General features: G+C 47.6%; 1 protein-coding gene across 9 annotated transcripts in view; it reads right to left on the bottom strand.

The window, feature by feature from the left end:
* The window catches only part of LOC133046981 (UL16-binding protein 3-like), a 31,484-nt gene extending 21,477 nt beyond the window's left edge, over positions 1-10,007 (bottom strand). Inside the window, exons 1-6 of one of the 9 annotated variants that reach the window (XR_009690627.1) lie at positions 9,303-10,007; positions 8,284-8,466; positions 7,249-7,498; positions 6,729-6,993; positions 5,306-5,357; positions 2,915-4,257 (exon numbers count right to left, since the gene is read on the bottom strand). Coding sequence is in view for 4 of the 9 variants with exons in the window: in XM_061130014.1 (XP_060985997.1) it covers positions 3,017-3,312; positions 6,729-6,993; positions 7,374-7,498; positions 8,284-8,380 (783 nt within the window). In the remaining 5 variants the exon portion in view is untranslated. Of the gene's footprint in view, positions 1-2,914; positions 4,258-5,101; positions 5,358-5,746; positions 5,887-6,728; positions 6,994-7,248; positions 7,499-8,283; positions 8,467-8,766; positions 8,936-9,302 lie in introns of those variants that run through there. The other 8 variants (XR_009690628.1, XR_009690630.1, XR_009690629.1 and 5 more) reach the window with 8 other exon arrangements.
* Between the last annotated feature and the right edge of the window lie 3,680 nt (positions 10,008-13,687).

The raw sequence follows: 13,687 nt of genomic DNA, 5'->3' as shown, positions 1-13,687 counted from the left end.
GTAGTCCCCTTCTCCTCCTACCTTCAATCTTTCCCAGCATCAGAGTCTTTTCCAATGAGTCAGTTCTTCACATCAGGTGGTCAAAGTATTGAAACTTCAGCCTCAGTATCATTCCTTCCAAAGTATAATCAGGACTAATTTCTTTTAGGATTGACTGGTTTGACCTCCTTGCAGTCCAAGGGACTCTCAAGACTCTTCTCCAACACCACAGTTCAAAAGCATCAATTCTTTGGCCCTCAGTTTCCCACCTGAGCTTCTGGACAGACCTGGGAACACCGGCGATGAGCGGTAAGAAATGACAGAAGGTGCGGAGAAGGGCAAGGTGGGAGGAAGGAATTGGGGGACAGTGAGGGGTCTGGGCCTGCAGAGGTGGGAGGGGCACGGTGGAGAGTGTTGGGTCCCCTCCCCAACCGGTTGTGCCCCCCACAGGCGTCCCTCCCCCTGAGTTTAGTAGGCAGGAGGGGATTGAAGGGAATCCTAGTCCTCAGAGGCTCCAAAGTGAAAGTCACTCAGTCGTGTCCAACTATACAGTCCATGGAATTCTCCAGGCCAGAATACTGGACTGGGTAGCCTTTCCCTTCTCCAGGTGATCATCCCAATCGAGGAATCAAATCCAGGTCTCCCACATTGCAGGTGGATTCTTTACCAGCTGAGCCACCAGGGAAGCCCAAGAATACTGGAGTGGGTAGCCTTTCCCTCGGAGAAGGCAATGGCACCCCCTCCAGTACTCTTGCCTGGAAAATCCTATGGATGGAGGAGCCTGGTAGGCTGCGGTCCATGGGGTCGCCAAGAGTCGGACACAACTGAGCAACTTCATTTTCATTTTCCCTTTCACACATTGGAGAAGGAAATAGCAACCCACTCAAATGTTCTTGCCTGGAGAATCCCAGGGATGGGGGAGCCTGCCGACTATGGTGGGCTGCCGTCTATGGTGGGCTGCCGTCTATGGTGGGCTGCTGTCTAAGGGATCACACGGAGTCAGACAGAAATGAAGTGACTTAGCAGTAGCAGCAGCAGCCTTTCCCTTCTCCAGGGGATCTTCCTGACCCAGGAGTCAAACCAGGGCCTCCTGCATTAAGGTGGATTCTTTACCAACTGAGCTATCAGGGAAGCCCCAGGCTGACGAGACGCTGAGGGAGGGAACGCAGTTCAGCCCCTGGGCCTGGGGGAGGCATCAGCTGGTGAAGGCAGGTGACCCCGTTGACACCTATCACAAGGCAGATATCTTTGTGTGATGTTTCCAAGCTAGAAAAAGACAAAGTAAGTGACAGGGGGTAACAGCTTCTTCCCTGTTCCGGCCAATGTTTGTTTCCCTTGGGACCTCGGGGTGATGCTGTGCAGGCCAGAGGGTCCAGGCCCAGAGAAGGGAGAAGCTGGAGAGCCGGTCACCACTGAGGCCTCTTCAGCACCAGTCCTGACACACCGCTCACCCCACACTCTCCATGCACACCTGTCCTCCCACACTTCAGCCCCCAGTTACACACACAAGCCCCCTCGGCGTCCACACTGCCCTCCATCACCCACAGTCCCCCCTGACTCTCCAGCCTCCCACACAGCCCCCCTCACACGCACGTGCTCCCCACATAGGCTTCACGCTTCTCACTCATATCCTTCCACCCTTGCGCACGTCACCCGTCCTGAAATAGTCCATGCAGGTCTCCTCACACCCGCTTCCCTCTGTGCACACCCCATCCCCCACCCCCACACACTTCCTTTCACACACAAGTGCCTGCTTGCCTGCCCCACTGGCTCTCCACTCTCTGCAAAGTCACACCGCGTTCCCCTCCCACAGGGACCCTGGCTTCCTCACACTGTCTGTACACACTGCTTCACACAAATTCCACACAGAAGGCTCCCATCTACTTCCGCTGCCATCCAGAAACTTCCCCCTCACGGCATTTCCCTTCACTCTCTTCCTTCTCTCTGGGTCCCCAGGGGATCCCCTCCCAGGCCCTCTGCATACGCATACTGTCCACTCCCCTTCTGTCCCAGGCTCACCTATCCACAGTCTCACACACACATTCACACACACACACACCAAGGGTCCCAACATTCTCACACACTAGTTGTGGCTGCTCCCCACACATCAAACACACTCTTTCCAGCATTCCCTCACTCTCTTCACATTCGCCTTCCTATCACAAATTAGTGTCACTGCCCCACACAACCTAAGTGGGAAATGGCAGCCCACTCCAGTATTCCTTTGTGGAGAATCCCATGGACGGAGGAGCCGGGAGGGCTACATTGCACAGGGTCACAAAGAGTCAGACATGACTGAGCAGCTAACACAGTCACTCCTCTCTCCTGCCCTCCTCCTCTCACGCACACACTCTCTGTCTCTCTCTCTCACACACACAGTCACACTGACCAGTTCTCCCCAAGATACTGGGCCTTCCAGCTGCCCCAAAGCCACACACAGCTCGGGTGGTTCTGGAAAGGGGCTGGATGCCAGGACTCCGCCCCAGGGCTGAGCCAGGAATTTTAGGTCTCTGTCTGGGTCCTACCTGGAATAGTGCCTTCTCCTTTTTAATGCTCCAGCCCCATATCTAAAACTACTCACCAAACATGCTGCTACTGGCATACAGACCCGAGCCCCCATGGACAGTCACCTTCATGCATTAATCAAACTAAAACGAACGTTTGTGTGTTGTGCTAAATAGAAATCCTTTATAGTTACAGGATTAGCCACTTCTTCCATTGTCATATATTGCATCAGTGTCATATATTGCATCGCTGGTATTTCCTACCTCGTCCACTAGGTGTCACGTTTCTAGACGTCCCTGGGTCTGTTTCTTGGCTCTTTTCTAAAACTGCTCTCCTGCCTTCCTTCTTGCTCACCAGTTCCCTTTGCGCTGGGAATGCAGCCTAAGCCCCCTCAGGCTTGGCTGGGACAGTGAAGTCGTCATAAAGAATTACCACAAACGCTATGGCGTGAAACAACCAAAATTTATTCTTTCAAGGTTGTGAGGGTTAGAAGTCAGAAATCAAGGTGTCAGTAGGGCCCTCTCTGAAGGCTCTAAGGGCGGCTCCATCTTGTCTCTTCCTGACTACTGGTGGTTGCATGGAGAAGGAAATGGCAACCCACCCCAGTATTCTTGCCTGGAGAATCCATGGACAGAGGAGTCTGGTGGGCTGCAGTCCATGGGGCCGCAAAGAGGCGGACACGACCGAGGGACCGTGGACAGCTCTGTGGTTCCCGGAAACCCTTGGCGTTGCGGAGCTCGTGTCTATTTCTGTCCTTCCATGACACTCTTCTCGTGGGTCTTGTCTTCCTGTATCCATCTCTTCTATCCGTGTCCACATTTCTCTCTCCTGGTAAAGGCACCAGTCACTGGATTAGAGCTCACCCTAATCCACCCTGACCTCACCTTGGTTGGATTACATCTGCACACACCCTATTTCCAGGTGAGGTCTCCTTCACCTAATGGTAAGGACTTCAACACATTTGAGCCCCTAAAATAAAGGACTTTCAATAAACATTCATGTGATTCTCATTGGGCAAAACAGGTACAATGTATAATTGAATTCTCTGCATCACTGAATATATTCCTGACAGGAGAAAACTTCAAGTTTGTCCAGACATTAATGAAAACTGAAAGGTTAAAATTTTTTCCGATCTAAAAAAAAAAAAAAAAAATTTTTTTCTGATCTTTTCTTCTCATCCTGGTATGAATGTATGAGCTCAAACATCCCCTTGTTTTAAGCATTGTTTTAGGTGTTTCTGAGGTCAGGAGTCTTCTCTGTTAGCAAGTTCACTGTAGTCACTCTAAGTGGGAAATATTAATCCAAGAGTTAATTCTCTTCAGTTTTGCTGTGCATGAGCTAGTTTAGAGCACCTGATAAGGGTCCATCTAGGTGGTGGATAGTCCTTTAAATAATATCTTTTCCAGCATGCATAATTTCCTGGTTGTAAGTCATGGAACATCTAATCTTCATCCATAAATTACTGAGATTTAGAATCGAGCTCAGAATGTCTTTTTAATAACTCAGTAAGGGGCTTCCCTGGTGGCTCCTTGGTGATGAATCTGCCTGCCAATGCAGGAGACACGAGTTCAGTCCCTGTCCGGGAAAATCCCACATGCTGCAAATCAACTAAGCTCATGGGCCACGAGTACTGAGTCTGTGCTCTGGAGCCTGGGGAAGCATCTACTGAGCCTGTGTGCCCAACTCCTGAAGCCCGCAGCCTGGAGCCTGCTCTCTGCTACCAGAAAAGCCATCACAGGGAGCTGCTCTTGCACCGTAACTAGAGAGCAGCAACTAGAGAAAGCCAACACACAGCAATGAGGACCCAGCACAGCCAGAAATAAATACATCTTAAAAAAATAATTCAGTTAAACTTCATAATAATGGAACACAACAAAAAGGAGTACCTCAGCGTACATATTCTTTTGTGTCCAGCACTTGCCTCTCAAATCCTTTTTATGAAGCTTCTATGGTTTTACTGTGGTAATTTATTCTTTATTGGGTTATAGTGTTCCATTTATGGCTATATCACAGTTTATCCTTTCTTTTGTCCTGGATACATTTTTACACATTAACATGTCAGTATGTTAATACATATATTAATCTACACGATAATTTAACTGGTAGACTCATACTTTTGTGTACATCTAAGCAGTTAGCACTTGACTATGGTTTCTGCATATGTATTAGTCTGCTAGGTCTCTAAAGAAAAGCTATTGTTCTATACTCAGAACAGGAAATATGACACCAAAATGTGGGTTTTAGAAAGTCTGCTCCAGGAACCAGGACTCCGACCAAATGTATACTTCCTACTCTATCACAATACAGACTGTAACCACACACCACCAACTGAGTGGTTTCAACAAGACTTCCTGGAGGTGAGGATTTTATCACATGAATTAAGAAGAACACATTCAGCCCATAAAAGCATGTGGTAGCTTAACTATACATGAAAGTGAGTGTGAACACATAAATTATGTCTCATTAAATCACATAAGTATATCCCTAATGCATTACCCTCTTAAGAGAATTTTTAAAATGCCAACCCCCACCCCCTGCCCCGATTCCACCCCACATGAAGGGAAGTCTGATGGAAAGAATAGAACTCGAAGTCTTAACTGATTTTGAGCAAATATTTGACTTTTCGCAAATCCTCAAAATGACCAAGTCAATACATCTTAAGGGCCCATCAACAGTCATGGAAAGTGAAGGAATTCTTAAGCATGAGCTTCTTTAGCTTCTTGTTAAACCCCACACGGAGCAGAAGGTCGTGTATTAGATCAACAGCCAGATTGTCATCAAGGGTCAGTTTTTGCCACCCAGAGTTGGTTTAACATTGTACCTTCTCATAGTCCAGGGAGAAACATCCGGATGATGGAATAGCTGTTAGAACACTGGGGAAAATGTTAAACTAGATAATGCTATCATCAGAGAACAAAAGGTTTTTTTCATCAAAGGGCTGGGAAAGCCTGAGTAAGATCTCAGGACAACACCCCACCTCACCACGTCTACATCTTGTACCTGGTGCCCCCACAGGAGAAGACACTTGTCTTCATCCCCACTCCCACTGCACTGTCCTGCTGCCCACACCAGCCTCTTCTACTCCAACAACAGAGTGCTCCCAACCCTACAGGGAAGTGTGGGGGCCCAAGACCAAGAGAGAACATCATCTAGGTAAAGATGGGTCCAGTGGCCAGGGCCTTGGTGAGACCCGAGGCTCACCTCTCCCAAGTCCTGACCAGAACAAACCTGCCTAGGAGCCAGAGGCCAGCCAGTTTCTCACCTGCTGTGGTCCCTGATTTCTTCATAAGATTCATGACGATGAACCAATTAGAACTAACTGGGTGATGATCAATAGGATAATGCAAGTGACCAAACGGATGGATGCAGACTAGCTGATATCTGGGGCCATTATTAGTGGTTCTAAAGTGAAAAAGTAAAAGCCTTGTCAAATCTAAGAATACACCTTCCTCAGCACCTGCTGTCCTTAGACAGCACACGTTCCCCATATAGTTACTGACTCAGGTGAAGCCACTCTTCAGGTCCTGGTGTGGAAAGATGAATGGGCTTGTGCTCTGTCTTCGTGGAGCTGATATTTCTCCTGAGTTGTGTTAGTCGCTCAGTCAATTCCGAACCCTTTGCGAGCTCATGGACTGTAGCCCACCAGGCTCCTCTGTCTATGGAATTCTCCAGGCAAGAATACTGGAGTGGGTTGCCTTTTCCTACTCCAGGGGATCTTCCCAACCCAAGCATAGAACGTGTGTCTCCTGCCTTACAGGCAGATTCTTTACTGTCTGAGTCACTGAGACAGCAAATGTCCATCTTTCAGGTGGACATGTTTATTATGAGGAGTCCTTTTTGTGGAGGACACATTGGGGGTATTTAATTCTGTCTGGGAAGCGATAAGGGCTTCATTAAGTGACATTAGAGTTGGTTAAAGTATCAGTACAACTGAGGGGAGAGAAGGCCTGGAAACATAATGCATATATAGTTCGGGGACCATTGAGCAGTGCCGGGGGTCTGGGTCATTGGTTAATGAGGAAGGGGGCTCCTGTGCTGAGGGAGGTGGGCTTTGAAAGGAGGATGCTGGCAAGTTCTGTGCTATGCCCATCACTGACTTTCCAGACAGGAAGTCCACCAAGAGATCAGTCACTCTCTCCATCCATCATATTTTCAGTTGCACAAACATATGTGCTCATATCCACACATGAAGGCACTAGACCTTTGAAGAGAGCTACCACCTCCCCCACACCCTACTCAGTTACCTGTTGGCTCTGGGAGCAGCATGTTCTCCCAGTGTTCCAGGAATTCCCTAAGCCAATAACTGCAGTCTCCCGTTGAGATCTTCCTGAAATACTCTGCCAGTTCCTGGTTGTTCTCCCATTCCTCCTTGAGGCCTGTGGCTCCAGGATCGATGAGTGTCCAGGTTATGCTCATGGTGTCAAGGAGGAGAGCTATCCATCCATCGCGGCTGAAGAGCAAGGATGCACCAGAGCATTGCTCAGCTTCACACTGACAGCATAGCCTGACCTGCAGGGAGGGAGGACCACAAACAGTGAATCTTTCTGGACTGTCCACAGTCCATCCTCCCCAGTCAGTAAAGTGTGTCTGCACATCTAGCGGCCATGATCTTCCAACCATGACCTCCCCCTCTTACCCATCAGGTCCACCGGGTCTCTAAGGCTGGATCACATTCAGTCTTTTCACAAGAAGGACCTCCCTGCATGCACTCCGCCCCTACCCCTCTCTTGCTGTCTCCAGCTCCCCACCCCCTCCCATACTTACCCCTCATCTCCTTTTTGTCCAGTTTGATGACAGGCAGGACCATCCTGAGCTCTCTTCCTGCTTCTCCCAGCATTTGGCTCAATTCAGTCATTTACCTCCTCCCCCAGGAAACCCAAAGGTCTGACCTTGTTCCTGTCACTGTCAAACTGGAGGAAAGGCTTTGTGTCCACGGAGCCCTGGACTTGACACCAGGGCTGGCCAGGTCTGGACTGTTTTTTGACAGTGAGGTCGAGGCACAGAGAGTGGGCATCTGTGAGAGAAAACCACAGGTGTGTCTGGGAGATTCCCCTCCAGGGCCTGGTTGCAGAGGGAGGGGTCTCTATCCTAGACCCCCTCCTCTGCTGCATCCTCAGTCCTGTCTCACCTTTAACTGTCTGAGCTTTAGTTAAACACTTTGATGCCACCGTGGATCTTTTCTGTCCATGTACTAGTAGTAGGAAGATTTCTCTGATATATGGTGGCTCAGGCAGTAAAGAATCTGCCCGCAATGCAGGAGACCCAGGTTCAAACCCCTGGAGAAGGAAATGGCAATCCACTCCAGTATTCTTGCCTGGAGAATGGACAGAGGAGCCTGCAGACTACGGTCCGGCGTAGGGTGTCAAAGAGTCAGACACAGCTAAGTGACTAAACAGGCACACGCCAGCTTGTGAGGTAGCAAAAGAGAAGACTGTCTGCTTTCTAGAGACTTAAAATCTATCTGAACAGACAAGACTTTCAACAGAATGGGAACAAACATGTCATAGGACACATTGCACATTCTCGATGGGTCCCTAGGCATTGGGAAAGTTTTACTGGAGTAGGAGGTGGGACTTGCCAGGAGAGGGAAAGCTGCTCCAGGAGCATAGGCCCAGCACGCTGCCTTGGGCGGGGTCCCGGAAGGCAGGGTGTCACCTCCGGGGCAGCCAGTCCAGCCAAACCACACCCTCACCATCCTAAGAGCAGGTGGACAGGCGCCCACCAGGGTGGAGCCCCTTCCCTCCCCATTTTCTCTCATCCCCCACTGCCCCAGCAGAGCCCCAGATCCAGGACACTCACTGCCCAGAGTCTTCCCAGCTTCGGTCAGCAGCAGTGTCAGCAAAAGATGACCTGTGGTGTGAGCCAGTGACTTTCCTCCCTGCAGTTTTAGGAGCATGACCGGAAAAGGTAGCCTGGGGTGTGTCTATACCTCTGCCTCCTGGCACCGCCCACAGTCTTCAGCCCTAGACTGAGGAAGCCCTGCTGAAAAACAAGAAAAATAACACTTATGCCCAGGAAGTATTTCTTAAGTTTCAAATGCAATTACTCACTTAAAAAAAAACATAGTCATGACATTACAAAGCCAAATTCACTTTGAACAACTATCCTCCCTCCAAAAAATCCCTTTTCTGGTGTGAGCAAGAAAAGCCCACGTTTTGTTGGCTCTTCTGCTCACTCCAGGAGCCACTTGCTCCTCAGATCTTTCTGTGAACTCACTTCTTCCTCACCCCCGCCCCACCGCCGCTGCCGTCTCCCGCTCAGTTATCCCTTCTTTTCTCCTACATCCACTTTCCATCCTAAACTTTCTCTGTGATGATTACGATTCACTCCATGTTAGTCATTCAGTCGTGTCCGACTTTGCGACCCCCTTGACTGTAGAGCCCGCCGCTACTCCGTTCATGGGATTCTCCAGGCAAGAATACTGGAGTGGCTTGTCATTCCCTTCTGTTAATCAAACCAGCAGCGGCCGACCCGCCCTAGATCTATCATATCAGAGGACGATGTCCAAGAGTCCAATCGTCCTGTTGGAGCCGAGCTCCGGAACAGCCGTGAATTTATTACCGTTTGCTCATGGGCAAGTTGCAAAGTCCTCCTAGGGCTCCGGAGGAGCAAGCTCACCGCCAAACATGGACGGATTTTCCCGAGTCAAGCAGCAGCGGCCCCCTCCCGCCTTTCCCAGCCCCCTCCCCTGCGCTAGGCGTCTCCCGCAGGATGTCAGCCGCGCAGGTGGCTCAACCCCGCGGTCACCCGGGTGTTGGCTTCGGGGTGGCGGGAGAAGACAGAACATTTGGGGGAGCCCGCCCTGGGTTCGTACTCACCGCCCACTCCTCCTCCGCACCCGGCTCCTGCGATCGGCGGGGCGCGGTTCTCGCCTGCAGGGTCCAGCCAAGGTCGCTCTCGGGCAGGTTGAAACTGTACAGTTCGCAACCACAAGAGAAGTTCCGAAACTCTCCTCGGGGTTTTCTGTTTCACTCGCTCTTTCGAATCTCGGCCAGACGCCCAGCGGCCCCGGCTCGGGGCCCTCGGCCGGCGGCGTTCGGAGCGGCTTCGCTGGAGCGGGGATCCCCGGGCGGGCGCGGAAGAGGGGCCCCGGCGGAGGTGCCGCGCTTGCGGGACGGCGCCCCGGGGAGGCCCGCCCGGCCAGTGAGTGAGTCTCTGTAAGGAAGTGTCCGGGGTGCGGGGTAATGACGAGGCTCTTTCCGGTAAGCCGGAGTGACTTCGGACCGGGGACCTAGGACGGGGGCCGGCCGAGGAGCCACGGGCGACTTCTCGGTCCTGCGGGGGCCGAGGTTCCCGGAGCTCGGGCCCCGCCACTCTCTTCTCTCTGCTATCCTCTCCTGCGTGTCCGAAAGCGATTCTTCCCTGGCCACCTGACCAGCTGCCACAAGTCAGTCCTTCTTGGATGGCATTCCTTATAAGGGCAGCTAAATAAAGAGATGAGGTAAATAAAATACATGGCAGCAGGCCATTTATTCTCCGACTGTTCCGTTACTCCCACCGCCCTTCCAGGAGGTCTGTGATCAAGTCTGGGACATGTCCGAAGGCGAGGGCATCACCCCGCCTCTCTAGGGACAGCCCCTCTCTGCTCCTCCCCCACGGTGGTTACACATTCACCTTGAACCTCCAGGGTCGCAGGCACGCGGTCTTCCCCAGCACCCCTCACTTCACACTGCCTCCCACACGGAATGTCTGTTGTGTATTGGTTTGATCTGATTTCAATTCCGCTTGCTTTTGACTTAAATGAAGTTGATCTACTTCTTTATGACTTAAATGAAATGTTCTAGTCCACTTGTTTATACCAAAAACAAAAAAGTTAGTTTTTCGTGGTAAAGATATTTTGAGACTAGAATGATGTAAGATGTGGCAGAGTGTCATTGAATCCGTTGTGGTTCATATGCACTTTTTAGATCACCTGCCATGGGTCCTCGCTGGGAGCTAGTCCAGAGAACACACACATTATGGAGTGTGAGCTCTTTATCTATTCTAGATGTCAGTCACTTACCAGATATATATGTGCTTGTTCTCATGTTCAGTCGCTCCGTTGTCTTTGACTCTTTGCGACCCTATGGTTGTAGACCCTCAGACTCCCCTGTCCATGGGATTTGCCAGGCAAGAATACTGGAGTGAGTTGCTATGTCCTCCTCCAGGGAATCTTCCTGATCCAGGATGGAACTTGTGTCTCCTGAGTTGGCAGGCTGATTCTTTACCAATGAGCCACCTGGGAAGCCCTACCAGACAAATGACTTGTAAATATCTTCTCTCATTGAAGATAGTCTTTTCACTTTTCATGGTATCCTTTAAAATGCTTTTTTTTTTTTTTTTTGAAAGTCTTTTTTTTTTTCCTGTTGTCCTTTGTGTCTATATTGTATTTTAGAAGATTTCTTCCAAATGCAAAGGCAAAGATTCACTCATCTTTTCTTCTAAGACTTTCATAGTTTTAGTTCTTAACTGTATGTCTATGATCCATTTTGAGTTAATTTTGTATATGGTGTAAGGGGGCGGGTCAGCCTCATTCTTTTGCATGTGACTCTCCAGTTGCCCCAGCACCTTTGGCTGAAAACACTCTTCTTTGCCCAGGACTTGACTTGGTAGCCCCTTGAAAATCAATTGACCCTTGTCAACTTAAAAAATAGTCACAACCTAAAAGTTGAGAGCTGTGTTATATTTGGTGGAAATTTTTAAGACATAAGTCCTGGAAGTAGCATCTGAAATAGCCTCAAGAGAACTCTTCCAAGAAGGCGGCGGGGAGGAGTCAGGTGATGTAGAAGTTTGCAACAAAGGGCAGGTAGTCTGAACATCCAAAGTATTTTTGTAAATTAAAGAAAACCAGATATCTCAAGTTAAGGAATTTAGTGCTTTCCTATATATGGGAAGATGCAAGAGTTTGGGCTCACTGAAATCATTGCTTTCATGTGCATCTCAGCTCTCTGAGGCCAATTGTCTGTGTTTTCACCTTCCCAGTTCCTCAGGGCTCCCAGTAGCAAGTGGCTGCAGCCTGATTCCTGCCATATCACACAGGTGTTCTTTTCCCTCCTGAGTACTCTGGAGGGCTGATGACTGTGACATCCTTGTGTACTGACATAGCAGGAAATATTTCATTTCAGTCCTTTCTCTTAGTCTGAAATTTGACCAATATTTGGGAGACATTTCATGACCAGTTTTGGTCCCACAGTGCTGGGAGGCTCATCCCAGGTCAGGTGAAAGTTTTCGTTGATATATCACTCCAGGTATTAGTTTCTGAATTAGGCCCATTGATAGACACAAAAGATTTTCTGGATCCTCTGTCTTTTAGCTTATTGTGATCCAGGAGATAGTTCCCTTCTTTTCTTTTCCCACACCTAGAGTCACACTATTATAATTAGAGATCACATACAGAACTAAATATTTGATTGTTTTAAGTCACTGTTAATTTGTTGGAAGCCTGGTTATACATGCTAAGAGACAACAATCTTATAAAATAGACAGAATATACGTAATGTAGTAGAGACACAGGCATAAACAATTTGGAAATGAAAAATAAATTAAAACTAAGGTTAGTATCACTAGTTGTAATCAAGTTGCAACAAACCATCAAATCCATAGGAGAGCCAGCTGAAGAATCCAAATTTTGCCAGAATCAGGTAGAGAGAAAAAGTTAAATGTTTCATCTTTGTTTACAAAGGCTTAATATATCAACTTGTGACAGGATTAGAGAAAAAGGTTTGCCGGAAAACAGATTCAAGTTAGTATGTTTCCTAAAATCAAAGTTATAAATTATATTTATTGATTTATTTAGTCTCATGTACTTAATTCCTATTGATCCACAGGAATTAGTCAGGTTTTCTGTTATAGTGTGCCATTTGTTACCCAATTTAGTGGCATTACCTAAAGGTTATCAGAAACTTACATTTGTTTAAACACGTTCTTTTCATGAGTCTTTTTGAAAATCTCTATTTTGTACAAGCAATGTAAAATTATAATAGTCTATGAAGGACAAATTTAAAATAGTATAGTTATAGGGTTATCGTTACCATCTTTCTAAATTCCATATATATGTGTTAGTATGCTGTAATGTTCTTTATCTTTCTGGCTTATTTCACTCTGTATAAGGGGCTCCAGTTTCATCCATCTCATTAGGACTGATTCAAATGAATTCTTTTTAACGGCTGAGTAATAACAGAAAAAGAGACACAGAAATACAGAACAGACTTTTGAACTCTGTGGGAGAATGTGAGGGTGGGATATTTCAAAAGAACAACATGTATACTATCTATGGTGAAACAGATCACCAGCCCAGGTGGGATGCATGAGACAAGTGCTCGGGCCTGGTGCACTGGCAAGACCCAGAGGAATCCGGTGGAGAGGGAGGTGGGAGGGGGGATCGGGATGGGGAATACGTGTAAATCTATGGCTGATTCATATCAATGTATGACAAAACCCACTGGGGGAAAAAAAAAAAAGATCCCAAGGACTATAGCCTGCCAGGCTCCTCTGTCCATGGGATTTTCCAGGCAAGAATATGGGAGTGGGTTGCCATTTCCTCCTCCAGGAGATCTTCTCAACCCAGGGATTGAGCTTGTATGAGTCTCCTGAGTTGGCAGGCAGATTCTTTACCGCTAACCCACTGGGGAAGCGTTTACCCCTGAGCCACTGGGAAAGCCTATTTTTAACTATTAGGTCTGATTATTAGGTATGATGTTTACTAAAAATTTTTGTGGGTTTTTTAAAATCAGAATATTTTTTACCAAAATGAAGTTCTCTTCTAATCTCAGAAGTTTGGGGGGTGGATTATAAATGATGTAAATTGATTAAGAGTTTCAACAGGACTGGTAAATGAATTTTATCATGTTTTTTCTGCAACTGTTGAGATAATCATGTGAATTGATATTCTATTATTAAATAGGTATTTAATAATATTTTTAACAATATGAAAACTAAATATGAACTGAATATTTTTAGCAATATGAAATTACCCCCTATTATTAAAGCAGTTGTCCATTCTTTATTTTTTTGTCCATTCTTGATCTAAACCAATTGGTAATAATATCTTATTCATTATATATTTTGTTCATTTTTAATTATATCCAAGTTCATATGTGAATTGGCCTGTAATGTTCTTTTCTGATTCTCTCCTAGTTAAGTTTTGGTTTCAAAGTTTTGCTAATTTCATAAAAGCACAGGGGAGTGTACCCTCTTCTAAAATTTTAACCTTGCAAAAGATTGG

Source organism: Dama dama, chromosome 26, assembly GCF_033118175.1.
Source record: "Dama dama isolate Ldn47 chromosome 26, ASM3311817v1, whole genome shotgun sequence".
Classification (NCBI taxonomy): Eukaryota; Metazoa; Chordata; class Mammalia; order Artiodactyla; family Cervidae; genus Dama; species Dama dama.
The sequence above is the reverse complement of the archived record's forward strand: the minus strand, read 5'-3'. Positions and strand labels throughout refer to the sequence as shown.